This window comes from Centropristis striata, chromosome 8, assembly GCF_030273125.1.
Source record: "Centropristis striata isolate RG_2023a ecotype Rhode Island chromosome 8, C.striata_1.0, whole genome shotgun sequence".
Taxonomy (NCBI): domain Eukaryota; kingdom Metazoa; phylum Chordata; class Actinopteri; order Perciformes; family Serranidae; genus Centropristis; species Centropristis striata.
The window spans coordinates 30027939-30055682 of record NC_081524.1 but is presented as its reverse complement, the minus strand read 5'-3'; the positions used below and the strand labels follow the sequence as shown (position 1 = coordinate 30055682).

At 38.7% G+C, this 27744-nt stretch overlaps 1 protein-coding gene across 1 annotated transcript; it reads right to left on the bottom strand.

Moving 5' to 3' along the window:
* Positions 1 to 925: 925 nt before the first annotated feature.
* ibtk (inhibitor of Bruton agammaglobulinemia tyrosine kinase) lies at positions 926 to 27532 on the bottom strand. The gene is made up of 29 exons (XM_059339475.1): positions 27383 to 27532; positions 25657 to 26587; positions 24945 to 25041; positions 24207 to 24331; positions 21577 to 21687; positions 20387 to 20557; positions 20044 to 20161; positions 18837 to 19017; positions 17976 to 18099; positions 16084 to 16261; positions 15740 to 15893; positions 14203 to 14587; positions 13848 to 14104; positions 13668 to 13754; positions 13464 to 13546; positions 12606 to 12643; positions 12412 to 12508; positions 12204 to 12305; positions 11657 to 11774; positions 11353 to 11413; positions 10586 to 10713; positions 9813 to 9925; positions 9531 to 9676; positions 9126 to 9244; positions 8787 to 8885; positions 8174 to 8329; positions 6570 to 6761; positions 2435 to 2567; positions 926 to 2072 (listed from the first exon to the last, which is right to left on the bottom strand). Exons 2-29 carry the CDS (start codon positions 25978 to 25980, stop codon positions 1947 to 1949), a joined length of 4023 nt encoding a protein of 1340 aa, XP_059195458.1. The 5' UTR covers positions 25981 to 26587; positions 27383 to 27532; the 3' UTR covers positions 926 to 1946.
* Between the last annotated feature and the right edge of the window lie 212 nt (positions 27533 to 27744).

The following is a 27744-nucleotide window of genomic DNA, read 5'->3' as shown; positions in this document are numbered from 1 at the left end:
CTCTGTGATAACCATCCTTGCTTGTGTTGTATCGACTCTCATTTGTACGTCGCTTTGGATAAAACGGTCTGCTAAATGACATTGTAGAATTGTAGGTTATAGGTAATGGATAAACTGTTCAATGTAAGCTAAAAAATAATGCATCATATTTAATGGCTGAAACATCCAACTCAATTACGACTGAAAAACAGACCAAAGTGACCTCAACATTATAGCTCAGTTTTGTGACAAAAATATTGTAACAGTATCTAGTTTTGTATCATTGACAGTCATGTTCCATGTAAACATGGATATTTATGTAAACACCCAGAGGAGGCACATGCTGAAGTACATTATGGCAGCTGCTTATGCACCAGGGTCTAATTTTAAAACCTGTTATGTGGCACTCTACTGCAAAAACATTACATCTTTATTCAGAGCACAGACACTCAAGATGAGCAGTCCTTTTGAAAAATTCCACATTGGTTTCCAGGCTTGTGGCATCAGCCCGGCTCATTGTGAAGTGATGTAAAGCAGCAGACTTTTCCTCTAAGGCTTTGATTCATGTCATCTCTGCACCTGCTAATAGATCATAATGTGTAATTAATATTTCCCTCACAAGCGGTCTCTCCCTGACTTCCGATGTGATGCTCTACCTGTAATTACAGCCAATAAAATCCCTAAATCGCCACACTCGCTGTTCAGATCAGGGTCATCACAGTTAATCACAGGCTGAGACTTTATAATGGTCCTTTACTCATGCAGGGCAGCTAAAGTGTCATGAGACGGGCAGATTAAATCTTTATTAGATGCAGTGAGAGACACATTTTTCAGTAGAAGACCACGTTTCTGCTATATTAAAAGACAGGAAATAATTGAGAAAATGTAATCTCTCCTCTCATTGCGTCTACTGCAATCTAAACTGAAACTGAGACAGGAGACAGTATCATTGCACAGGTGAGATATTTTATTACATGCCATTTTCTCTTCACAGCCTTATGTTTTAAACACACAAAAGATGAGATTACATGGTCCAGATCTGAGGTACCTACCAAGCTTCTAGGAGAAACGCTAGAGAGTAAAACAGCTTAATAATAAAGAGAAAAATGGTATTTTAGCTGCTGTATCTGTATACATTGTTGATAAAGGCACACCACCTTCTCTAAACACACTAGTGATAACTTCAAAGGCTAGAAAGCCAGTTCCACACAATCACCATTCACTTTAACTGCATCAAAAAATATATTTTAAATACGAAAAAGATATTTCATATCTAAAATACACATACTTACTGAGTCCAGAAATATAACCATGTAAGCTGAAGCAATCATTCAAAACGATGCATCAAGAAGAGACAAGGACCATTAAATTAAACTAAACATACTGCCTTGGTAACCAGCTCACTTTACCTCTAAAGTACAAATGATGCTTTTTCAAAGCTGATAATTGGCACTCTTACCTTCTTAATCACATTTAGAACTTTCACTAATTAAAAAAGTATTTCAGGTGATGCAGTTTGGACCCATTTTGTGGCTTGAACATCTCAATTTCTTTACATTTCTTTGGCAACTTCATTTTTATTTGCGAGGATTCTGCATCATTGTTTTGCTAAGTGAAGACTCATTCCTACCAAAAGACAGGAAATAAACCCATGCATTAAATCCCAAGCCCAAAAGTTAGCTCCGGGACCACATTCAGTTATGAAAAACACTCAGTCTCTCTCACTCATACAAACAAAAATGTTGAGCAGCAAAAAGAAAACAAAAAAAACTTGAAGTAACACTGCTGAGACAAGCATAAATTTGCATGAAACCCACCACACCCCACACTGTGCTGGAGTCGGACATACAACTCAACACGGATTGATGGATTTGATGATGACTTCAGGGAAGCTGCCAACAATACGGAGTGACAACTACGTGGGATGTTCTCACTTTGATGTAATGTAGCGGCTGTACTGTTAAACATTAGTGTTTGTTCCAAGTTGGGACTGCCATGGGACCTCTGGAAGACCTCTCCACCACTATCAGCTCATCGGGGTTGTTACATGCATTATAATGGAACAGTAAGTCCTGGATCGCCCGCTCTTCAATCTACAAGGACAGAAGAAGACAAGAAAAGGGGATTTGGGGGATATTGTGGGCAACAAAACCGCACTTGATTTGAGAGTAAAAGAGAAAACGCTGACACTGACAGATCGATAATAAGAGTTTTCTACATAATTGCAACCAGAAAGCCATAGGGGAAAAAGTGTTTTGTGAAGGTGCCGACAGTAGCCTGGCCATAGATGGAGAACAAAAGCTAGAGTCACCTCGCTTCTAACCAACACTGTACACAATGTGGCGTTCATTAGATCCTAGATGCTATGGCCATACCACCCTTAAACACCACCACTCTTTTCCTCTTGGGTGATGTATGGGTGATTTCCAAAGCGCTAACACACAGAGAGTGTTACCTGGATGAGCGCCAGCGGCTTCTCCCGACTGCGAATCAGAGCAGCTTCCTGCTCTTTCTCCTCCTCCACGATGGAGGCAAAGGTCACCAGGGTGGGGAGGGGAGGGCTGCCCACTGCTCCGAGCACCCAGGGCCTGAGGGGAGAGACGGGTGACACAGAGACGGAGAGAAAACAAGAGAGGATGGGAATCAGTGCCTGTCGCTGTGATAGTGAAAGCAATCAAGAGTCTTAGTACAAAGACTAGGAGTGAGGAAAACTACTACTGACAGGCTCCTGTGTGCAACGGACACCTGTCCACCTGGCTTTCACACACCTCTTATATGACTGCATGCAAGACTGAAGTTAATACAACTGTATCATACAGTCGACTGTATCACTCAGTCGGGAATCACATTACTGAGACAGCTCTTAATCAAGTTTTAATTGATCTTTGCATAAGCACAGATGCAGGTAAGACTTTTATCCTTCTTGACCCCTGTGATGCATTTGATACAGCTCTGCAGACTCAAAAATAACAAAGCTGCTATAACCAAGCTATAAAAACAAAATGGCATATGATCAGCTTTATAGTTAATTTGTTAAAAATACTTTTGCAAACAGCCACCTATTTACAGAATCCAGCATTCATCTTGTGCCATGTTTTTTTTGTTTCTTTTTTTAAAAGCTGCCTGCTGTGAATGAACTGAGACCAGTGAGAGTGATCCAGAACCGTTTAAAATAGTTGAAACTGGAAATCAAAACAAAGACCTGAAAGATATAATAAAAGATTCATAGAGCTGAAGAGAACTGCAGAGTTAGATGATAATTCTCCGTGGATCATTCAGTCATTAGATCCATTGTTAATATAAAAATACAACCCCTACAAAATATTTTCTTTCTAAGCTGACATGGATGTCACAAGCATTCCATTATGGAAAGCTAATTAAGTCAATATTAACCAAATAAATGACTCAAGGTAGATAAATTAAAAAGTTCTTTTTTATTTAAGTTTTTATTTTTAAAACTATATGTTTTTCAAAGGATTATTTGTATTTATTTCAGATGAGTTTTGTATCAGTAGACTTTTATTTCATGAGTCCACATTTATTTATTTCAGGGGACTAAACAAACAATAATTAAACAATAAATTACTCAATAGAATTACCCTGAAATAAACAAATGTTGAATTATGAAATAAAAATCCCCTGAACAAATACACGTGGAGAAATGCAGTTATTAAATTAAAGTCCTCTAAAATAAATAAAAGTAGAAAAAAACTCCTATTAAATAAACCTGTATTTATTGATCTATACTGATTCATTTATATATTTACATTGCATTAATTTACATATGTATAGCCCAATTTATTTTTTTCAGGATCCATATTTATTAATATAGACTAAACGGCATTCCTTACAATACCAGTAAGAAAGGTTACTGTAAAATTCATATTATTTTGTGGACCTGCTTGTCTGATATGAAACAGCCAGACGTTTATTCAACTTATACATTTGTTTCCTTTAAGAGTCCAAATGTTTATACAGCACATTGAAGCTACCTTGTATTAAAAAAAAAACAATGATTGCAAAATAATTATTTCCTCTCTGAATATTTATATTCTTCAACTGAAAGTGCTAGACCCGTCTTGCTTTTAGCTATTCCCCAAGGATCCTGGACATCTATTGGACATGACATGTAAAATATGACTCTCTGCAGTCTGATTTGTGTGTGCCTAAAGTGATTTCTTATTTCAGAGCTGCTATGTGAGGGTTGGAGACACATTGCACTAATAGTTTGTTAAAAATGTGGCCATAACATTCCTAATCGCTCACTATGATGCATGTTAAAGCATTATGGAAAGTTTGTGTTTGTGTGTGTGCGCATGTTGATCTGCCAAGAGATGCCTCTGGAAATATTCATTGAAGGCATAAGGAGAGAAAAAAAAGAAAGTTTGACAAGATTATAAAGGTATGTCTATTAATTCTGACTGGGGATATGGAAAAAGTGACCCAGAAGGCAGACATGAGAATATACGAGGTTGCTGCTGCTTCCTCAGCCTTGATCTTGTCCGTCTCTCTCATCCAAATACCGAGAGGAACCTGAAACCTGCTCCCTGTTCTGTATGATCTGTTGTGACACTAGGTCTGCCCTTATCAACACTGATCAACATCACCGCCTTCACTAGAGCGACTCACACAGCTGTTTAATATCTCAAAGTCTGTTCTAAAGATTACCCACGCTGCAAAGATACAGCAAAGGAAGTGAAATATCAGATAAAAGAAATGCTCTTAAAAAAAGAAATGCTCTTAAAAAAGTTCACTTTTTAGACCTTAAATGACAAATTATGGCAATGGCCTCAAACTTCACACAGTTAAATTTATTTTCGTCTCTCTCTCACACAGGCCCGTATCTATCCAAAATAAATATAATAAAATAATCTGCCTTCATGGACAACTGTTTAAAATTAAACTAGAAATGCATATTTGTTTGTGTGTGCTGTGGGGGGATTTGTCCAGCTGTCGGGGGGATGTTGTAAAGGTCAGGGTGACTCAGTGTCTGCTGGCAGGTCAACGCAGCTGTACTGGGTCATTTAGAGCTGTTCACCTCACTCATACCAGAGTGGCACGCCTCTCTCAATCTATCTAACCAGAGGACATCCTGTCAGTCTGCTCTGAAATTCAACAAGTTGTCCGGTCAGACTGTATCCGTCAAAGTATTTTATCTTCTTTTGCGTTCTCTGGAGGATCAGTCTTAGATAAACATGTATCATTACTTCCCCTTTCATTTCTAAACCCTCTGAACCCTGTTTCACTTTTTGCTCTTTTTATATTTCACTCACAGTGGCCTTGTATTTCACTGCAAAATACAAGTCCTGCACCTCTATGGAATCAGCACAATTGGCCATTAGTGGGAAAAACTCAAAAATGTCTTTTGTGCAGTATTACAATTATAGTGGCATACATCGTAAAAGAGAAAATAATAAATGCTTGTTGTTTTTTTTAATTGGAATGAAATGGAATTTATTTTTGTACTATTCTTCATTTTTATAATTTTGTCAGCCTGCTGTTCTTTCTGATTTTCAGTGAATATTTGTCATGTGACAGTCAGCAGAATTTAACGTTTTTAACAGGATTCAGTTATTCCAAGTGGTTTATTATTGGCGTTTTAAATATGACATGTAGAACAACGTAATTTGGAAAGGAAATGTCACAATTTTAAGCTTCATTTTGGTTGCTTTTTCTAACGCAAACTTTCGTAACCTATGATCTGTTCAAGGAATGTGGAAAAGTTCAAATTTCAATGATACTGACCCCCTTTTTTTTTTTTTTTTTTTTTTTTTACAATTAATATATGTTTGACCCTCTGGGGTTCAGCGTGAAATCTAAGAAAGAGTGTGCATTTCTGTCAGATCTATTTAAAATCTCCAAGTGGTACTGTAAAATTAAAAAAAGTTCTTTTTGATCTGATGAAATGAGAAAAGATTAGGACAAATATAATTTAAGTTTTGTAATTATGCATATACAGTCATGGAAAAACTGATTAGACCAGCCTTGTTTTCTTCAGTTTCTTGTTCATTTTTAAAGCCTCGTACAACTAAAGGTACATTAGTTTGGACAAATATAATGATATCAACAAAAATAGCTCATAAGAGTTTCATTTAAGAGCAGATATCTAGACATTTTCCATGGTTTTCTTGATGATGATTTTGGTTATTATCAATAAAACCATGGACAATGTCTAGATATCAGCTCTTAAATTAAACTCTTGTGAGCCATCTATTTTTGTTGTTATTATATTTGTCCAAACAAATGTACATTATGTTGTACCTGGCATTAAAATTAACAAAAAATTGAAGAAAAGGTGGCCCAATATATTTTTCCATGACTGTACTAAGTAGTGTAATGAGGTTAGTTAGTATTGAAGTAGTAGGGAATGACTCTTAAATTAATGTCCTGGATCTTGTATATATTTTCAGTGTGTGTGTGGGCTGCTGATATAAAAACAACCCTCCAACATAATAGCAGATTTATGAAGACACCTCAACAGTGCCACCAAGTGGAAAACAGCAGGACAGAACAGAAGAAATCAGCCTTGTTGTGGCAGCGACCTTTCTCCTGTGTGTTTGTACTGGACTGTGTGTTGTGTAGGAGCTCACCCAGTGGGTCGCTCTGGCTCGCTGCTTTCGGCACATTTGAACGTGACCCTCCTGGTTGCAGTGACAGGAGACACCTGGGCACCTTGCACCCTCTGGGCTCCTGTTTGTCCCACTCTGATCAGGCGGCTCTCCTCCTCCTCCAGCAGCGCTCGAAATGAGCATGAGGAGGGTGGGGACTGGACTGCTGTTGCCCTGCAGATTGAAACACATAACAGGCAAAGAAAGAACATGAATGACATGTGAATTCAAGATAAAAGTAAAGAAAGGTTGCACCTTTGTTGCTGCTGTGTTGGTAATTTATTCAGTTTTCTTTTCCAATTTGTTAAGGGCTGTTGCCCTGGAAAGATATTCCTAAAAGAGACAGCTCAGCCTAAAATACATATTTTTCCTCTTACCTCTAGTGTTATTTATCCTCTAGATTGTTTTTGTGTGAGTTGCCGTATGTTGGAGATATCTGTAGTGGAGATGTTAACCTCCTCTCACATAATGGGACTTAAATGGCACTTGGCTTGTGTAGCTCAAAGGGAACTGCCCCTTTATATGAAAAATCTTCAAAAAGCGTTTTCACCTGGATACATTGTCCGGATCGCTCTTTTAAATCTGCTGTGTTAAGTAGGTGAGTGGGTAGGGAGGATTTACTGTCAACAGAAACCATTATTTTAAAGCCAGAATTATTTCATGCTTCCTGCAGAGAGGATGAAGTTTTATAATTCTCTAGAGTGGATGTGCAGATTTTTTTTGACTGCATTACAAAACTTAATAACAATTTGGTCCATGCAAAATGTTGGCACTGAAATAAACATTACATATGGACTGAGGAATCCTGGCAGAGATCTGATCACTCCTGGAGGATCTGTCGCAGATCAGATGACATTCTGATTGCAGTGTTTACATTCTAAAATGTGTTTGCCATTTGTGTGTGATGTCAAATAACTTCAAACTTCAAAATAAAACAAAAACCTCATGACATTTTTTGGCCCACTCTCTGTTCTCATTCGTCAGTATGTTCTCTCATGGTGATAACTTTCAGTTTTGTTTGGTGAAAATGTTAGCAAACATTTGCCTATTTACACATCTAGCTGATGCAGCTGAGGCAACATTATCATTCATTCTGAGTAATTTTTCCAGCCAACTGATAAACAGAAGCTCAATATTGACTCGACTTTTAGATCTGTTCTGATCTTCACCAACTCCTGAGGGAAATATCTGGCTCATTGGCTGCTAAATGCTAATCTACTGCATTCACCTGCAAAGTGCTACCTTTATTTGTTTGCCATGTGGTGCTAGGTAGGTATTGTACAGTGGGTTTAATAGAAAAAAGCATTAGAACGACATTGTAGGGTTTTGAATTTCCTATAAATAAGCTTCAAGTTGTGGACCTTAAATGGAAACAATTACCTGAAATACACTAAACCCCTCCATAGAGCTGAGGGGAACTGCAGATTGGTGATAACTCTCTTGTCAGTTTGTCATTCAAAGTGATTCAATCCACAATCACAGACATCTTATCAGTAGTTTATATAAAAATGCGGACTTTATCCAAGTTATTTCTTGACAGTTTTGAGTAGTGGACAGAAGTGGTCTTCATATTTGGACTCACTCACCAGGCCTTCCCACTGCTTTTGGACGGGGTGACTGTGGGGGTTGGTTTGGATGCAGTGGACTCCACACTGGCCTCCTTGTTAGCCATGGCCAACATCTTCCTCTGCTTTTGGGACAGTTTAGCAGGAACAGGGGAGTGCTTAATGCTGGTGTTGACACTGCAGACAGGAGGAAACATACGTACTGTTAGCTGGAGTGAATAACAGGAAAGAAATGATATTACTCGTGTGGAAGAACCAGTACAGTAGTTTTCTTTCAGACTGGGCAAAATGAAGCATCCAACCAATTTATCAGTTGACCTGGCTGGTTGTAATTGGAAACACATTTGTATCGGCGTATTTCCAATATGAAAAGTTTTTTTTACAGAACATGTACTGCAGAAAACAATCTTCGGGGAAATGTAAAAGTATTTTTTTTAACTTTTTTTAGCTATATTTTTAATTATAATTTATTCTGTCTTTTCTTCTTCACTCCAGATCACTTTATCAGCTGCGACATAGGCAATCAGTGATTGTCGCACTCTAAAATCAAGATCAGTATCTGATCGCGCCACCGTTAATTATATGCTTGTAAATAATGTCCTCTCTCAGAATAAATAATGCAGGTGTCTCGTACCTTCCAGGGCTTTTAGGAGTTGCTCCGAGGGTCTGCAGAGAGTTGGCCTCCATGTCCATGATGGTTCTCAGATCCAAGACTGGAGGTGGACGAGCAGGACTGCAGATTGTAATAACACAGTCACCTATACTCACAAAACATACTGCTCAAATTTCAATATTTATTTTTTTGACTAGGGATCAAAGCCTCCTCTTTTCTCCAAACCTCCTCCTCAGAATAAAGTGGGAGGATACAAGGTCTGCTGTTTAACTCAGGGTTCCTTGTATGAAATCTCAAACCTGCTAAAGAGGTAAGGTAAAAAAAGATGTTTTTTTAACCAGATCATGAAGTCTATCTTACCATGGAAGGACCTTGGGGATGGTTTGTGGGGCAGAGTTGGGGGGAGTTGGAAGGCAGTCCTTCAGGGAAGTTGGGGTGCTGGGTGGGGTCTTTAGCCTCTGACTGACAGCCCTCTCATCCTGCAGATGATAAATGACAATTTTATCTGCCATGTATTGAATTTAATCCAATAATTAATCAAGTAAAATATCAACAACTCAATATAATTTAGCCATATTAACTATCTAACATGATCATACAATAGAAATTGATAACTCAATCAAAAGTGTAAATATTAGATACGATGTGTAATATTTCTATCATACATCCACAAAAGGCAGTAAATCACAAATAGAGCAGTACTTAAAAAAAAAAGTAAAAACACAAAATGACTGCATGTGATTGTTGTGTTGGTGAGACATTAACCTCGGCTCTGTCATGGAAGACAGGTGACTGCATGTCTCGGGGACTGCCCACCCCCATGTAGCTGCCCTCTGAGTCGGATGTGAGCAGCTCCTGCAGGGACTCCGTTGAGTTAGCCCTGCCTGATTTCACCAGGCATGGGGAGACCACTGAAAGGAGAGAGAGCATGTGAGTGAGAAAAAGTAAATAATGCCTAATAACAATCTGATGCTTTTGAAATACATTTGAAATGACATGTGGTGGTAGTGGTAAGATGTTGCATGTACTGTTTGTGTTTAAGAATACCTGCAGCAGGCGGGCTTTGAATGATATCAGAGAGAGTGTAGCCTCCTGAGCTGTCAGAGCGTCGCCTTGGTTTCTTTTTAGCTTTCATTTTGGCCTTCTTCAACAGGATTTCTCTGGTGGGGAGGGTAATGTCGTTAAAATGATTTGCAGACATCTATTTGGGGCTCCACATTTAAGAACTTTAAAGGGGCTTGAAAGGACTTGCAGATAGCCTGGTTAACACATACTTTAGGTTATCAATAAAAAAAGTCACAAATAATTTTTTTACTGATCAGTACCCACATGAAGAGTACGGAATGCCATTGCAATGCAATGATTTAATGTACCTATGAAATAATAAATTAAAAAAATGGATATGAAATACATTCTGAAATAAATGAATAAATGGAGATACAGCTCAATACATATATTTACAACTCATCTAAATGAGTGTAAATATATGTATCATATATGAATCTTTTTTTTTAAAGAATTCCACAATCATTATTAAAAAAACTGACCAATGTCCATTTAAAAAAAAAAAAGAAACCGATTTATCTATTGAACCATATTGACTTGGTAATATATTTATATTTGAATTTATATTTATTTACCAGGAATAACTTCATAGGCATATTTATTTAGTTTATAGGCACATTATTAATGTATTTGATATTGACTTAAATGGCATTTAATAGAAGAGCGATGATGTTTTTACAGCAGACATGGAAATATTAAACTCTTCACAGCAACAACAGTTTATGTTGATAGGTTGAACATTTCAGTTTGTGTACCTGCAAGATTGATCCAGTTCTGCTTCTGGTTTTGGGCTAAATGCCGAGTCCAAATCCTCATCCTCATACACACTGAGGTCTGGGGCACCTGGATAGGGAGTGATAATTCTCTTCTGCATGGCCGGGATCTTAAATAAAAAGGCAAAAAAAACTGATCATCACAATTTGAGCCTGTATACATTAACATTAAAATGTAAGAACTAAGACTGCAATCAGTTCAATAAACTGGGCAAACAGCAAAAAGTTTAAATAATGAAATATGCTTTATTAATAGTTACTGTAACCCATCATAACACATTTGACTGTATTTCATAATACACAACATCTTGGATTAACACACAAAAAAATCCAAGTTTCAAAATTGTCTCTGACGGAATAGCACCTGTTTTGTGTTGCAGGGCCCCCTGATTTACAAATTAAGCACTGAAAGTAACACATGAAAGCTACCAAACTAAAAAAAAAACTAAAAAAAAGTATGTCTAAAATATGCTATTTTATTTTTAATGTGTTCTTTAATCCCCAGGTTGAGAACCACTAGTCTAGATAGCACTCTTACTCTGTAAATTTAACGACTGAGAGCAAAATCTGACAGTTGCTACTGTGTTGGATTAAGTTCTTTGTCTTCCAAGAAACTGTTTCAAGTTGTTGCATTAAATTGCAATTTTACTTTTAAAAGAATAACAAAGACAAGCAATAAGCAAAACTGGAGAAACGGAAAGGAGGATGCAGATTGGGATATATTGAGGGGTGGAGGGGAGGTGACTCACCATCCTCCTGTAGGCTGCAGAAAGCTCCACAAGCACTTCATCACTAAGAATATCCAGCGCTCTGAGGGCAACACAAAAAACACAGGGTCAGACAGAAAGACACACACATATACATGAGAAAAGATATTTTCAGCTCTCTGCTGCTGAGAAGTATTTGCACTGCTGGATATGTTATATCAGAACGGACCAATGTATGAAAACTTTTAAGGTGCTGTAAAACATAAAATAAAATGATGAAACCCCCTGAACCAATAAACAAAATATCTTTCCAAGTTAATTTTAGGTTATTTCTTGTGATTCTCACTTTGACTCGAGCAGGGCGGCCATATTGAGGACAATGAACTGGAGACAGGAGAGTTTAAGCTGCTCTGCGTTGTACATGGTGGCAAACTCCAGCAGCTCTGCAGAATTCTTCAGAGTCACTGAGAGAGAGAGCAGAACAAACCCCTTCATTCACCATTCACAATAAATCATCTCAAAGAAGCAGCTGTGTCTAATAAATGTTCCGTAACTTTAATTTGTATAATTTTACTGCTTTAACATCACATGCAAGTTGTGGTTTCAACGGTTAAAATGGAAAAGTCCAAAAAAAAGGTTAATTCTGAGCTGACTTCTTTAGTTATGAAGTTCTGCCTTCTTCATAAATAAATAGATTTAATAAGAGACATGATGTAAAACCCCATACTGCATGATCACAAAATTATTTTTAACAAGTTTTTTTGCAACATTAAAAACCCATCAAATTGCAATTTTCATGACATGAATGCAGCACTATTTCAAGATAAAAGGAAGCTGGAAAAAGCTGAGGGCAAAGTAAGTGACGCTGGCTAGAAAAGACAAACAAGGCCTACAGTTCTCTGTGATGACGACCTCGCATATCTCCTTCAGTCGTATGATGAGCAGCTGGTCGGCCACGACCAACACATTACAGACAAACTCCACATTCAAAGACTCTGTTGAGCATAGAAAGAGAACAATAAGTCCAATGACAAAGTGCAATTTTCCTGTTAATTGCACTTTAAATTTGAGCTGTCAGTCAACATGAGCTTGAGCAGCTACCTTTAATGGTGGGAGACTCATCAGTGTAAATATACTCGAGAATGGCCTGTAGAATCTCTGAGCTGGTAGGCATCTCCAGTGCAGTGCAGGATGTGGCCTGAGGGGGCACAAGACAACACAATATTAGTATGTGAATGGTTGTGCCCATGTGAAAATTTAGAGCAGTGAAATAATGATAAATGAATAAAACATACCTCAATCCAGGGGTTTCCAAGCATGCTATTGAAGTACTCTGCATCAAAGATGGACACAACAGTAAAACAATGTGTCTGAAACACTAAACCCATTATTAATATTTTCTATGTGCCTATACACGGTATCTGCAGGCTTATGCATTGTAGATGCCACATTCAGCATGTTGTTGTTATCCATAATAATGTTTGAACAAATGATTTCCATATGGGAAGAGAACCTTAAACTAAGACAAACTGTCAAACTGATCCATGAAAAGGCCATGTGGCTGCAGGTATTCTTTCCATCCGAGCATGAGCACATGCTGATACATGCCTCTGATACAATAAATCCAACAAGTAAGACAGTTCAGGTGACTGAATGAGTTGCGTCAGGTGTGCTCCTGCTTGGTGGGAAAAAAAAACCTGCAGGTACACAGGTTCAGTTGGACACCCCTGGACTAATCAATCTGTCTCAATCAGTCTAGGGGTATGAACGCATTTAGACAACAGTCAAAACACAATGCACAATTACATCTATAAAGATCAAACACTGTCCGAAAAAACATTGTCGATATTATAGGAACTACTTGAACCAGTTTTCAGCTCCGGTTGGTCGGTCACGACCCCACGCTGGGAATGTGCTTCTCACAAACCCAGCATGTGGTGCAACTTAATAATGTTGTAGCATAGACTGTGGTCTAAGAAGAGTCATGGTTTGGCATTGCTCAAATATTGATGTTTCCACTATTCGATTTATATTTGACTCCTGACATCGAGACCTACATCATGATGCAAAAAATAACAACTATGCTTTCTCTATCAGTATGAATGTATAAGAACATCTGTGTGTGCGGCTCCGTGTTGATGGGCTGGCCTTACCTAATCTTGCACAGAGGACACTTTTGTGACATGGAAACTCTTTCCCATCTTCAGATTTCAGCGTTACGTCACAAAGATAGGAGCTGTACAGACATAAAAAGACAGATATCAAAAAATCTACATTTTCATGTCTATCTCATTATTCTATCTCAGCTATAAGTACAACTGTTTTATAATACATGTAAGGTACACTCATATACGCACCATTTTTTCTGGTAGAATTTGGGTTTGTTGCCAGTTTTCTTGTTTATCACATTGATCTTTCCATTTTCATATTTGACTCCATCCAGTCTGTCAAGGCACAAATAAAAAGAAACGCATGATAACCAAGAAATTATCTCATCTGATTTTTCCTCAGGGTTTAGAGCACACTGGGTCTCTCACCGTGCAGACAGGCTTCCCAAGCCCAGCTTTTTTGCGACACTCTGTAAGGTTTTCACAGGGTTGGCCCCTCCCTCGTTGGCCCCAGCCTTGTCACCTTTGGCTCCTTTCCCCTTCTTGCCAGGCTTGGCGCACTTGCTCTTGGCCTTGTCACCATCTCCTTTGGTTACAGGTGGAAGGGAGCGGTACACCTCGAGGGCTGAACGACCTCTCAGGCCCAAGTCCTGCAGGCTGCTGATAAGCCTCTCCTGCTCTGAGTCCTGGCCATGTCAACACAGACAGTAGAACATGGTCTTCATGAAATAACAGCAGCTGAGTCAGAGGCTCAGTTTTCAATATATGTAGAAGTCTTCCATACCTGGTTTTGTCCTGTAGAGGCTCCTGAGACTCTCGGCCGGGCCCCATGCACCAGCAGCTCACAGGAGTCTGTGTAGATGAAGTGCAGGACGTACTCCAGCATATCCGATGGAATCTTCTCCAAAATGATTAAATCGCAGCCCACAGCATCTTCGCTCTTCCTAACTTCTCCATCAAGTTCCTCATCAACACCACAATGCTCAGACATGAATTGTTTCCGGAAGAACTCGGACCTCATGGACAGGATGTACTTGTGCGCAGGGAAGGTGCGATCACCGGCCTGAAGGGTCACATCGTGGATGCTGTCCATTTCGTCTGCCTCATCCAGAAGGCTCCGGAAGTGTTGGGAGAAGGAGGATGGAGATATGCTGGGAATCTCGTACAAACTGGATTAAAAACAAGGATGGACATCATTTCACAGTAACCAGGATCAAAAGGGACAATTTAGAACACACATACATCGAGAACACAAAAAGTGGTCAAAGAGTGGTCATACGTGTTTAAAAAAGCCTGCCTATTTAAATAAAAACAATTAGCAGAGATCTTTTCAATAACTAGATAACATAGTCTATGTTACAGAAAATGCATGAAAATCATCCTGCAAACAACTGTAAAATAAAAAAGGGGCAACAAGCTTCCATGCTGTAACACAGGCTCCAATAAAGCTTTGTATAATATCAGCAGGGAACAGATCTAAAAATAAAGACAATTACACCCAAACAGATAAGATTAATAGTCCACTATTTGCATAATGCCCAATTGGCTAAATGTGCCAACTTAACATTCAGTGGTAAGTCATTATTGAGTCCCTGGGGAGATAATGCTTTTAAAGTCAATCTTTTTATGCTTCCTATCCCCTGCTTAATGCCGATTATCCGTAAGATAGGAGTAAGTGGTCTATCTAATAGATATTCTTTGTAGTTTCTCTAAATGCTTTGCCGATTTGCGAATTAGCATTCTTCTTCTAACCTAATAACAAGCATGTTTCTAAGGCATTAGACCAAAAACTTGCATTATTTATCATAGCCAGAAAGTACAACCAGATTTTCATATTTCCGGCAGACCTTGATCAAATCATGTGTGATAAAAAACCATTTGCACTAATCAAAGCCTTAAAGTATTAAATTCTGAGTTACTCAATGCAACTGGGAATCCATGAATAGCTCTGCTGTTGGCATTTAGAAGATATGTTGCATATATAAAAAAAAAAAATTCCCACAAGGTTAAATAATCATAATAATAAATAATTATGATTTGTAATATTAAATAATATTTATAACACATTAAAGGGGGCTCTGAACTGCTTAGAGGGTTGACACCCTTTAAAAAGACAGGATGGTTTTTTTGAGTCGTCTGTCTCACATCTGTGTGACGGAACAGATATGCCTTGATTTTTATTACTGCAGCGGTCACTTTACTTATGTTATTGGTCCCAAAGTGTCTTTTTAGGCTTCAGGTCTACTTTCTACAGACCTACGTATGAACGTAATTACAATATTGACCAAAGCATTTTCTATGCTTCAAGAGGGATATCCTACCTTGTTTTGGGGTCAGACTGAAGCACTCCAAAATTTCGGCCTTTAGAGTCCATGGTGATGCTGACGGCTCTGTGGACATAAGGGAGCTTCTCCAGACGGATTCTCTCATACACTGTCCCAGCATCTGAATGGCCACAAACCTCCACACTGCCCTCTGAGATTACAAGAAGCATGTCAATTATATTTAAAATCAGTCGTAAAGGTAAATGTTCTAAATAGGCTATACAAATTAAAGGTTCAGTCAATACAAGGCCAATGTAACTATTTCAATCCTTTCAAACTTACAATCGCAAAACACTGGCTGAACTTTATGATTTAATATACCATGTTTCCAAGTTCCTCACCTTTCTTCTCCCCGTACTTTTTATATTCTCCAGCCCACGAGCCACTGAAGCCCTCCCCCTCCTGAGTCACAAACATCATGCCGTTCTTGCTGAGAGCTATGTCCGACATGAAAACCTGACGCCCATACGCCCACCGGCACTGTCTCACCGAGCTGCCAGAGGACCTCCAGCAAAACACCTGACAGAGGGAGGGAAATGGAGGAGGGAGAAAATTTAAGGAAAGTTACGCAGACAAGTCTTACTCATCATTTTCATCTATAGGACCTCATATAGGCTAACCTGCTTTGGGATTGTATAACTCTCTACAATGCACCATAGGTTAGATAACAATAGGAGAAGTAAAAATAACAATGTTAGCACAGGGTATATACAGAAATACTTAAGTTGAATTTAATACCTTTTAAATACCTTTTTAATACCTTCACAATATTTTTTAATACCAGCATTGATCTGCAACTGTAGCAGCAAACTTTTTAACTTCAGTGTTGGAGCTAACCAATTATAAAGCTGTAACTGATGACTGTAAAAAATGTTTTACTTCAAGTCAAATCAAGTACTTATATCACAGTTACATGATACTTTTTGCTTTTATTGCAGCACTGACCTATAAACAATTACTTGCTTTTTAACCTTAACCCAAGACAAAATGTTATTTCATTGGTATGTGTAGGCAGAGCACACAACACTTCTCCACCGTTACACTCTATCATTCTTTCTCAATGAAGGGGCACAAAATGACGAAGGTTTAAAAAAGTTAAAAACAGAAAGGTTTGATGACAGGACTTGTGTAAAAAGTAAAAAGTAAAGTGACGATTAGAGGAGTAAAAAATTCTATCACAATGTAAATAGGTAACCCCGAGTGCAGATAAGGATAATGAATAAAAAATAATGAATTTGCAACTTATTACATATGTAACCACAGAACCCAGTGTTTCCTCAAGGATTTTTTTTTTCAGCAGCGGGGGTTAAGGGTTTTTCGGCCCCTGACTGGTGTAAGCGTTTAAATATCAATCATCAATTTATAAAGGATATAAAAATGACAATTGGCTGCAAAAGAAGCTTTAGAGCCAGTGTTTCCGACCGGATTTTCAGAGACTATGATGGAGGTAGTATGGAGGTCCAGAGAAAATTTTTGCCCTAAAAGCCTAAATTTGGTGACCTCTCACACATTCTAACGCCACTATTCCATCTTAATCATTGTGTATTTAAATGAATTATTGTAAAGGATAACAAGGGTTCCTTTATGTTTTATTCAAGGCATCATATTTTAACAGTCCTCTTGTAAATTATGTGGTGGACTCATAACACATCCACAAGCTCTTATTTCAAAAGCGTGTTTGCCTTTATTTTGAAGGCCGGTCTAACATGTTCTAACTGTAACGCTTAGTAAATACAAGCACCAGGAAAATAAGTGGAGGCTAACTGGCCGCAGTGTGCTTTGTTCTCTTACAGTAATGTCAGCTAGCCGACAATCCCCTATTCTGAAGTAGCAGCGGGCATAATATGAGTATAGTGGAACCTCAGCTCGCATTGATGTTTGATGGCTTTGTCTGATGGCCTGTCCCAGAGTTTGCTGTCCGTGGCTCCCGTTGTGGTCTTTTAGACGGTGCTGCTGCTGGCACTTAGCAGCGGATGGTTCCAAAATGTCATACCTCGTCAGATTTCGTTTATTACTTTTTAATGACCTTATTTTTGGCTAATTTAATTTACTACCTCTTAATACCTTTTAAAACCCCGCAGCAACCCTGTTGCACCTTGAGAGGCGTGAGATTAACTTCAGTTTTATTGTTTCATAGTTGATTTAGGCCACATTTTTAGGAAATGCTTCACTCCACCATGTGCTTAAACATAGAGAAAATGTATCTCCTCTTATACTTTGTAAATGCACTTACCCTCCCAGCTTCATCTAAAGCCAAGATGGCCACCTTTTCCCCTCCTCCCTCGTTCAGGATCTGTGGAACCACACGGTGGTCCAGACTACCACCGCTGACCAGAACCTTCTTTATGTTCAGCTGCCTGAGAAGACCAATCAAAATAAATATTTAGAAAAAAAGAATACAAAGTGCAACACTTAAGTATAAGTGTAATTCACAGGCAGAGTATATGCCCACAGGAACCCGCAAAATTACAGTTGATGGTACGTTTTAGATAAAGTCCCAAAAAAAAGAAAAAAAAGACGATGTACACCATCACAAAAATGAATGAATAGTAGGCTGGGTTAGGCTCCATTTCTAACGGACATTCACAGCTACACTAAACTATGCAAATCAGAGAAAAAGATAACTGTTTCCAGTTTGGCAGGTGATTTTCTATCAGCTGTCATTCAAATTAGGCAGCGGGTGATGCAGGAAAGTGCCTCTGCTGACTGTATATATCAATCAAGTCTACGATCATGGAAGAATAGAAACATTTCAGTCTTTACAAAGAAGACTTTTGCCTGACAAATACCTGCAACCTGTGAATCAAAAGATGCAGTTTGTTAGTGAAGAATTACTACTGGACTTTCATAATAAATTTGCCCACTACTTGCAATTGGATGTTGGATACTGAAGAAAGCCTACTTATAATAAGTTAATTTATCTAATTACACTTATAAAACAATGCTATTGACAAATAAACTAAATTGAGGTCATGGTGATTTTGTATTCCGTAACAGAGGGAACAACTTTTTTACTAGTCTTTTAATACAATGTCACCTTCAATCAGTCTTTAAAGATAAGAATCTTCAGTTTAACAGTAACTGCCTCTTTTACCTTGAAGCCATTTTCTTGCACTGGTAATCAGCCAACAGGTAGACATCGCCCTTATCAGTCACTACCACTGTTGCTCCATCACTAGCTGCTGCCATAGCTATGGTGACATCTTTGTGGTGCAGGGCTGATACCTGCCGGGGGGCTGTCACACACTTCTCACCATTAGGATCCAGCAAGTAACCTGCACAACAACACACAGTAGAGTACAGAATAACTGACATTTGTCATTTCAAATTTAATTTTGGTGAAAGAAATTTTCAAAATGGGTCAAACTGTTATGTTGATATACTACAATATATTTAAGGGGAAAAAGAAGAAGAAATTGGCTGTAACTCAGAAACTACAACTCTGATTCCAAAAAAGTTGTGATGCTGTGTAAAAAAAACAGCAATACATCAAATCTAGAAATCTGTGTATATGTGCAGAAAAACAACAGTTAATATGTTTGAATATTTAATACATTGTATTTGTAAAAAAAAATTAATATAGGGGATTAGCAAAATATGCTATCTGTTTTATTTATGCTTTACAAAATGTCCCAAGAGTACAATCAAGTGTTTGATATCTATAAACTCAAAACAAATTCAAGATTAAAGAGGTGTGCACACATATGAAGAGTAAAAACATAATTACATAGCAAAAACACAAAAATAAAAAGGACATTGTGTTTTTCCTCATTTCTCAAAAATCCTGAGGATTGATAAATGTGTGATTTCTCATGTGATCTAAAAATTTCAATGCTGCTCTGTTAGATACCAAAATGTGTCAGTATTTCAAGATTTGCAAACAATTAGAACAGACATTGTGGCATTTTTCTTTAGTATACTAAATTTAGTCTTTAGCCACAAAGAGGTTATGGATTTGTACTTAAACGTGCAGTATAAGATACTGAAGGTAACAGTCTACTACCTTTCTCCAAAAAAAATACAAATTTAAAAAATCATATCAGAGCCTTTTGTGTCATCCACTTCTGACATGGAAAGTCCGACCTGCTCACCAAACCTCCTACAGAAGTAAATAAACATTGTATGCTTTACTCTGATACTGTTGTACTACAGGGTGTGGGTCTCGTTTTAATTTATCAATGTATCTGTACAATTTATCACAACTGTCACATTGTCACAAACAGTCACATTCAGTGTCTGAAAAGCAGTGCCATTTTCTCTAATAACACTGGGTTTGCTGACATTTCAACATTGATACTTACCCAGCTGGCCTCCATTGAGGCCCATTGTGTAGACAGCCTCCCTGGTCCACAGCACTGTGTGGAATCTTCCTGCTGCAACTCCAATCACTGTCCTGCCTTTTAGCGTCTTGGAGAACACCTTTAAACAGTACACAGCATAGTTTACAGAATTTAAGAGTTTCTGAAGATAATTATCAGTGTGCTGGTTGTATAAAATGGTAAATAAAGAAAACAACAAAACCACAAGCAAAGCACAAACAGAAAAGACTATTCACTAAAAATCATTTGGCACACAAACAATGCCGTTTACATGCACTGCAAATTGCCCTCTGACCCTTTCCATCACACCCCTGCTACCTCTTACCTGTTTAGGGACATAAGCGGAGGCAGGGGGAGGAGCCAGACCGAGCTGGTGGAAGCTGTTGAGGCCAAAGGTGTAAACATAGCCTTCTTCTGTCAGCACCACTGTGTGGTCCTTAGCTGCTGCCACCTGGGAGCAGTGATGGGACATCAGTCCCTCCACCATCCGAGGAACCTGTGAAGAAGTGAGGAGGGAAATATAATGAAAAAGATTAGAAAAAACAAACTTGGTGTACATAGACACACTCCAGAACAACAGTCCAAGCTCAATTATATTTGGTATCTATTTGGGTAAAAGGTATTATATAACATTGCCTTATTTAGAACTATTTGCCAGTCATTCTGTCTCTCAAATGGCACCGTCACAGCGGGAGTCCTGTTGTTTTCTGCTCTGTTAAATTCATTTGCTGAAAGAGCTAATGTAAAACGACAAGTCTGATGATAGTTTTTATTTTCTTATGTGAACAAATCCCATAAAAATGGCAAAACACAACAATGAATTGGTTCTGCATTCTTGTTTTATTTGTGTTATCTAAATCTTCTTCCTCTGTGCCACACAGCTAGAAACACATCAGCCACAGTGTCACACTGGGTGACATGTCCCTTCATTACCATCAACACAGGCACTGTAATTCATTTTTGTTTTTACACACTTTACAAATGATCAAACATGCATTGCAGAGAGACAGCAAGTGTCTGCTCCACCATAAATGATCCACACAAAATTTCTGTCAGCCAAGCCCCATGTGATGACTGAAAGATTTCTAGTGGAAATACTGGAAGACTTAAGGTTCCAAGACTGAACACTTGTTTTACTTTGACATTTTCATGCCAATCGAATTTTGTTTCCCTAAGAAAATAAACTCCCATCTCACTTTAATAGGTACATCTATATGATTATAATATAATCTAATGCAACCAAGTAAAACAGCTGCGCCACATACAACCTTTAGTTTTAATCCTTTCACTGTATTTTTATAGCACCTGCTTTATAATCAAACACATTGATATCTCACTATTTACAATATGGGATCTGTAAAGCACAAATTAAATATGTTCCTCTCATGAGATTTTATTTCTCATAGTTCACTGTACATTTTCATTTGAGGAAACATGGATGCATTTACTGAATTGTATATGTATACTAATGTATAGTACATCTTGTCACACCAAAATAATGCCAGATAGTCTCACCAGGTAAGTCTGTTCATCTCCATGTCCAAGTCGTCCTCCTTGCCCGTGTCCACAGGTGAAGACCTGGCCTTTCTGAGACAGGAACACAGAGTGGAACTTACACAGGACCACCTACAGGGACAAGAGGTAGATTGTTGTCATTATTGTGATTTTTCCGTTTCTTCTTAATAAATATTTTAAAATACTATGTATGTCTAATTCTGAGAAAAAACCTTATATGAAGTTTGTGCCGATTAAGGCTGTTGTCATTATAACTTTGACCTCATAGCAGATGCTGCGATGCATCTCTTTCCATGTCCCTCAGCCAAGCCCTCTTGTAGTGATAGTAAAACACTATACCAATAAAGGCTAGGGCACAAGTGGAAAAGCAAACATCATTACTAATACATTGCTACCCTCAAGCTTTCAATAGAGCGCAGGGATGTTTCCCAAAGTATCACATTGATGTGGACATTCACACACATGCATACACACCAGTGTAGTTCATTTAATTAAAAACATGTCATTGTGGAATTAATATTTAACCTCTGGCACCTGCTGGGTTGGGCCAGGAAGACAAAACCTATACGCAGTGCCACTGGGTCATTGTGTGGTCATGAAATCAGATCCATCCGTCCCCCACAAGGCTTTATGAAATTACTCTGCATGACAAAACCTGCATGTCAGAAAAAAAACTCTCAAACATGAGGCTTCTTCTGTAAACACCAATAATAAAAAGGGACACAAAGCTCAGATAATTTACTCAACAAATACACACACCTAATACAAAAAACAAGTCTTAAGAATGGATTACAATGACCACATAGCTAACACAGTCATTACTTAATCTACTAGAACTAGCATCTGGTGTGTACACACACCACTGGGGGTAGCTGCTCTGGTGCCAGTAGCTATATTAATCACACTAAGAGCAGGCACACAAATACATGAAATTGTAGCCAGGCTGGCACAGTGTGGCAGCATGATTTAACCATGCACAGACCAGCTCAACAAAGTCCCAAAAGTAGACTATACATGAGAAGACAAAGCTAATTAGTCCACACCTGACACACCAACTATGCCCTTTATTTGACTCAGTCAAACAACATTACTGAGAGTTTCTGTTTTGCCCTTATACTACTGATAATGTACCATGGCTGTATAACCACTTCATTTAAGTAAAAACCAGTATGTCTACATCTGTGGGATTGAGGAACCATAGGCCAGTATGAGCTACGCTTAGAGGAAAACACCTCTTTCTTTTTTTTTAACAAATGCTGATTTACCCTGAAGAGCAGGTTGCGTAGTTCAGGGCTCTGGGGAGGGAGTGTTTTTGCTGGTTTACCCAGGTGGTGTGCCTTATCTGGACTACCCATGTGCATTAGCCTATTTTCAGTGTCTGCACAGTTAGTGTCAATTTGGTCGGCTATTTCATATTTTGTCTTATTCCTGTGTCAAAGGTCCTTGTTATTAGTTTTAATAATATTTTCTCAACCTGTTTTTCTCAGCCAAGTTTTAGTTGACTTAAGGCCTTTACAAACTGGGGGAGTGACAAACAAATCGAAAAAACAAATTACTCGGCTTCAAACATTTTACATCAAACAACACTAGTCACACCTGCAGCAATGCAAATTTGCGACAGACACTTAATAATTAATAGTTTGTGCATTTAATAAAAAGGTGTGAATAGATTTGCACAGGCTGAGGAAAAGCTCCCAGGATCCTTTTACCCCTCTGGCAGTCTGGTAAGTTGTTGGGCTTTTATTGCGAAAGGTAAAGCAGAAGGACGGAATCTTGTTAAGGTAAAAGGAAAGTTTATCATAATGGTTTGGTTTAAAGTCCACCGATTTAGGTATTTTAGTCAAAGAAAACCAGTTATATTTTAGTGTAGTTTAAGTCAATGAAAACTGTTGACATGCATTTCATTCTAGTGTTGCCAAAACTTATATAGTTGTCTTATTCATTCATTCATTCAATATCCTTAAACACTCGGGTCACAGGGGTATGGAGCCTATCCCAGCTGACATTGGGCGAGAGGCGAGGTACAGGTCGCCAGACTATCACAGGGCTGACACATAGAGACAGACAGTCACGCTCTCATTCACACCTATGGGCAATTTAGAGTCACCAATTCAACCTAAGTGCATGTTTTTGGACTGTGGGAGTAAGCGGGAGTACCCAGAGAACCCACGATGACACGGGGTGCAGAAGAGCCGCAGGCTGGAGTCTAACCGGCGACCCTCTTGCTGTGAGGCAAGAGTGCTAACCAGTACACCACCGTACAGGATTTAATCTTATCTTTATCTGATAGTAGAATGATTAAGAATGCAGCTTTGCAGTGAATGTGGTCAAATGGTCTAATGTTAACTTTCAATTAAATGCGGAAGTAGGTAACTCCAAGGCCTCCCGATTGTGGATGCAGGATGCATAACAGCCACATTGCTGTCTCCTTATCATGGTCATGGAAAAATAGGTTGATATTAAGTACATTCAGTCATAGTTGTTGTTAACAAAATTAACACTAATTGAAGCATGAGGCCATTACTGGTGTGTGCAAGTGGGGTTTTCAGGGTAGGAAAGCCCTACGCTGTGGGAAAACATGTCCTTACTCCCTGCAGAGCTGGGACAACCTTGGTGTGTTATTAGCCTACCTGCTTGATGTAAACCCCCGTCCTGGCAAACACATCCACAAGCTCAGGGTGATGTCGGCTCTCCTGATTACCATGCCCTAAACTGAAATTAGTATTGTTTCCCCATGTGTATACTTCAGTTGGGTCTGTAATGAGGAAGAAAACATAATTACAAGCAGAGCCACAACATTGCATCCACCTGAATCTTGATTTAACCAGTGGTCTTCTCTGCTATTAAAAAGGCAAGGCAAATCAATTTTTGTTTATTAGTACCTTTCAAGAAGGCAATTTAAAGTACTTTACATAAGATTAAGGTATTAAGAAAACAAATGTATAAAAATACATTTAGATATGATTGAAAAGATTAAAATAATGAAGAAAAAAGAAGATAAAATAGAAACACAGCAGATGAACCAGAAGGCTGACCCATTTATCTATATAAAACCACAAATCTTAATGCCTCGAAAGACGTAGCACAGGAGAGTTAAATTTCATGCATTTACAGGTGTGAAAAAGCCTCATTAAACAGGATGAGTCACCATGATGAATGAGCCTGGTGACTCCTGTATCGAAACCAGACTCATTAATTTCACCTCCCATGTCATATAGACATACGACACCGTCAACATCTTTTTAGTGTCGTGTATGACGTCAATGTTATGTTATGTTACAACTGTTCTTTCTGCACCTTAGAAGTAGGTAAAGTTGTGGCAGATATCCCAACTCATCTTAAGCAGAGAAGTCGTCAGCTTTTCTTACCAGTGTTCTTGAACACAACATGTGCTGGTCGGTCCTTCATGGTGAGGTCTAGGACAGAGAGACCCTCTTTGTCGTGGGTGGAGAGAAGTCCTCCATGCTGAAACAATTTCAAGATACCAAAGTTAAGTCATATTCTTGAAAATAAACAAGTAAACATTTTAACTTTACCTTTACGGTACCACAGATTACTTTCTATTTTGTTGCATTATTTTACTAATTTGGTAAATGGGACAATTTGACCCCCTGAAACCCACAATTTACCAGCTGGTTTGAAAGCCAGTTAAAAGACAACTATTTATCATAGCCACAAATTATTAGAAAAAAACCCAGAATAATCTAATAGTGGCAAGACATGTGCACATTTGGAAACATTGTAAGTATATATTCAATTTTATTCAGATTTTTGTAAAATCAATTATCAAAGAAATTAAACTTGCATATGATTACATTTTATGATGTGTGGCACTATAACTGTGCTATACTGTACAAAAGACATATTTATGCTCCTCCTTCTTTTAGCCATGACTGTGCCGTTTCCACAGAGGTGCAGAAATGATATATTGTGATGAAAAACTAGGCCACAGTGAGAAAAATGTGACATGAGCATAACATACAAAATAGCCCTGAAACTGGTTGGGGATCAAGGACTTGAATGGGAAAACCATGAGCAACTCAAGAGCACCTGGTTTGGATGTCTGCGTTAAGTTCATACCTTGACCAGTGATAAGAGACAGTGGATATGTCCATAGAAAGCGCTGCGATGCAGAGCGGTCCAGCCGGACTCCTTATCCTTCAACATTAGGTCAGCACTCTTACTCTCCAGCAGCCACTGCAATACGGCCTTCTTTCCCAGTGACGAAGCCAGGTGCAGGGCTGTGCGGCCAAAGGCATCCCGCAAGGTGGCTGCATTGTGGCAGTGTGAGGTCAAGAACACCCGCAGCTGCCCCTCAGTGCCACCAGTTAGCGCCGCGACCACCTCGTCTGCATGCTGCTGTGAGCGGCATTTGGGGGTGCAGTCTGGCACTGCCAGACTCATCCTGACCTCCACCAAATCCTCACAGTGAACCCTCCTTCCTTTCGTATTACAAAGTCCCTCTGACAGCCAACCACCCGAAATTATAAAAAAAAGGCTCAAAAACAATGTAATGCGATGTAACAAGTCAAAAATACATAAGAAATAGTACACAAAAGTGTGTATTTTAACAGCTGCTCTCCAAGAAGAAAAAGGAAATAAAGAAAAAAATGTGTCAACAAAAGGTTGAGATGGTTTGGAGTGCTAGAATTGTGCTTGTGTTGTGATTCCACCGCACCCTAGCGACCCCAGAGCCTCTCTTTGACTTGTTTCAGTCCACCATTTCAACCAAGTATTGAACACAAACTAAGGTGCTTGCAGCAGACGATGTCATAAAGAATTTAATAAATACAAAATCGCTTGTGCATTTTATACAAAAAAATTTACATTTCAATGTTTGCAAAAATAGTTTTTCTTTGAAATATTGTTAATAATTTACAAAAGGCAAAAATTTCAACAACCCTCTGACCTTCTCGTCCAGCAGTCCAACCATCAAACTTGAGGGGAAAGGCCCCCTTTCCCCCCAAAATTCTCCCTTTCCTTTTCAAAACTCCATAATTGTAGAGTGAACCTGAAGAAGAAAATTTGAGAGTGGTCAGTGAAAACAATGGCCCGCATTCACACTTTGTGTACTTGCAAACTGCACAACATAAGTACAGCTTTGAGTGCTGGATGCAAAAGTGAGTTGAGATCCAAAACTGCAAGTGCAAAGGTCAAAGCAAATTTGCACTAATTTACACACTTAAGCACAGATCAGCTGAGTTGACAGGATTGGTAGACAGCTATTTGATAACACTGTGCAAATACGATTAAAGCATTTTTTTACTTTGCATGTTGTTTGCGTATGGGTAACGTTTTGTAAAGATAGTGAACCTGCATTTATAAGGGGGGTTCAAACAGCAGCATTATGTAACAGGCTAAGCTAGCCGAATACCATTAGCGTCTTAATTTCCCATGTTGGCTACACACCCATTCAACCCCCTTTTGGTTTCTTCGTAATAGAACTGAAGTTCTGAAGTCAATCTTAACTTATTTCCTAATAAGAATAACCCAAGTCGATTATATTTGTCAAATAGGTGACTAACTTGTTAGCAGCTTTGCAGAGGAACTAACAGCTAACAACTTCTCCCAAGTATTAGCTCATAGTGCCCAAGCTGGACAACATTACACGTCAAGCTACATCATAATTTGCTTTGAATTTTCAAATCCAACAACCCAACACCTTACGTGAGCAAAACAACTAACGCTAAAAAAATATCGGCATTTTTAATGATGTCAGCTAGCGCTAGCTTGACTGACACATCACCGAAAGCTAGCGTTAGCAAGCGGTTTTACTGAGGGAAATAAGCGTCCTATCATTTCTTACCTCCCGTTAGTTAAAAAAATAAGAGGACATGGAGAATGTTGCATCAACGACGTACATCCACTGTGTCATAACTAGTAATAACAGACGGTAGCGGTTTTTTCACTGGTGCAAATTTTGACAGGACTGGACGCTTGAAACCCTGCGGGTTAGGGAAAACCGTATGCCAATACAAAGACTTCTGATTGGCCACGGCGTGTACATCCTGATATTCTATTGGTCGGTTTTTTTGGGAGGGGGGGTCGGTGGGTTAGCGGTGCTCAGAGTGTGCTGCTGTTGCTGAATCTATGATGTCATAGACTTTTAAATAAAAGCGTTACATTATAAATATCGTCACACTGTAAAAAAATAATCGCCTCTGTCAT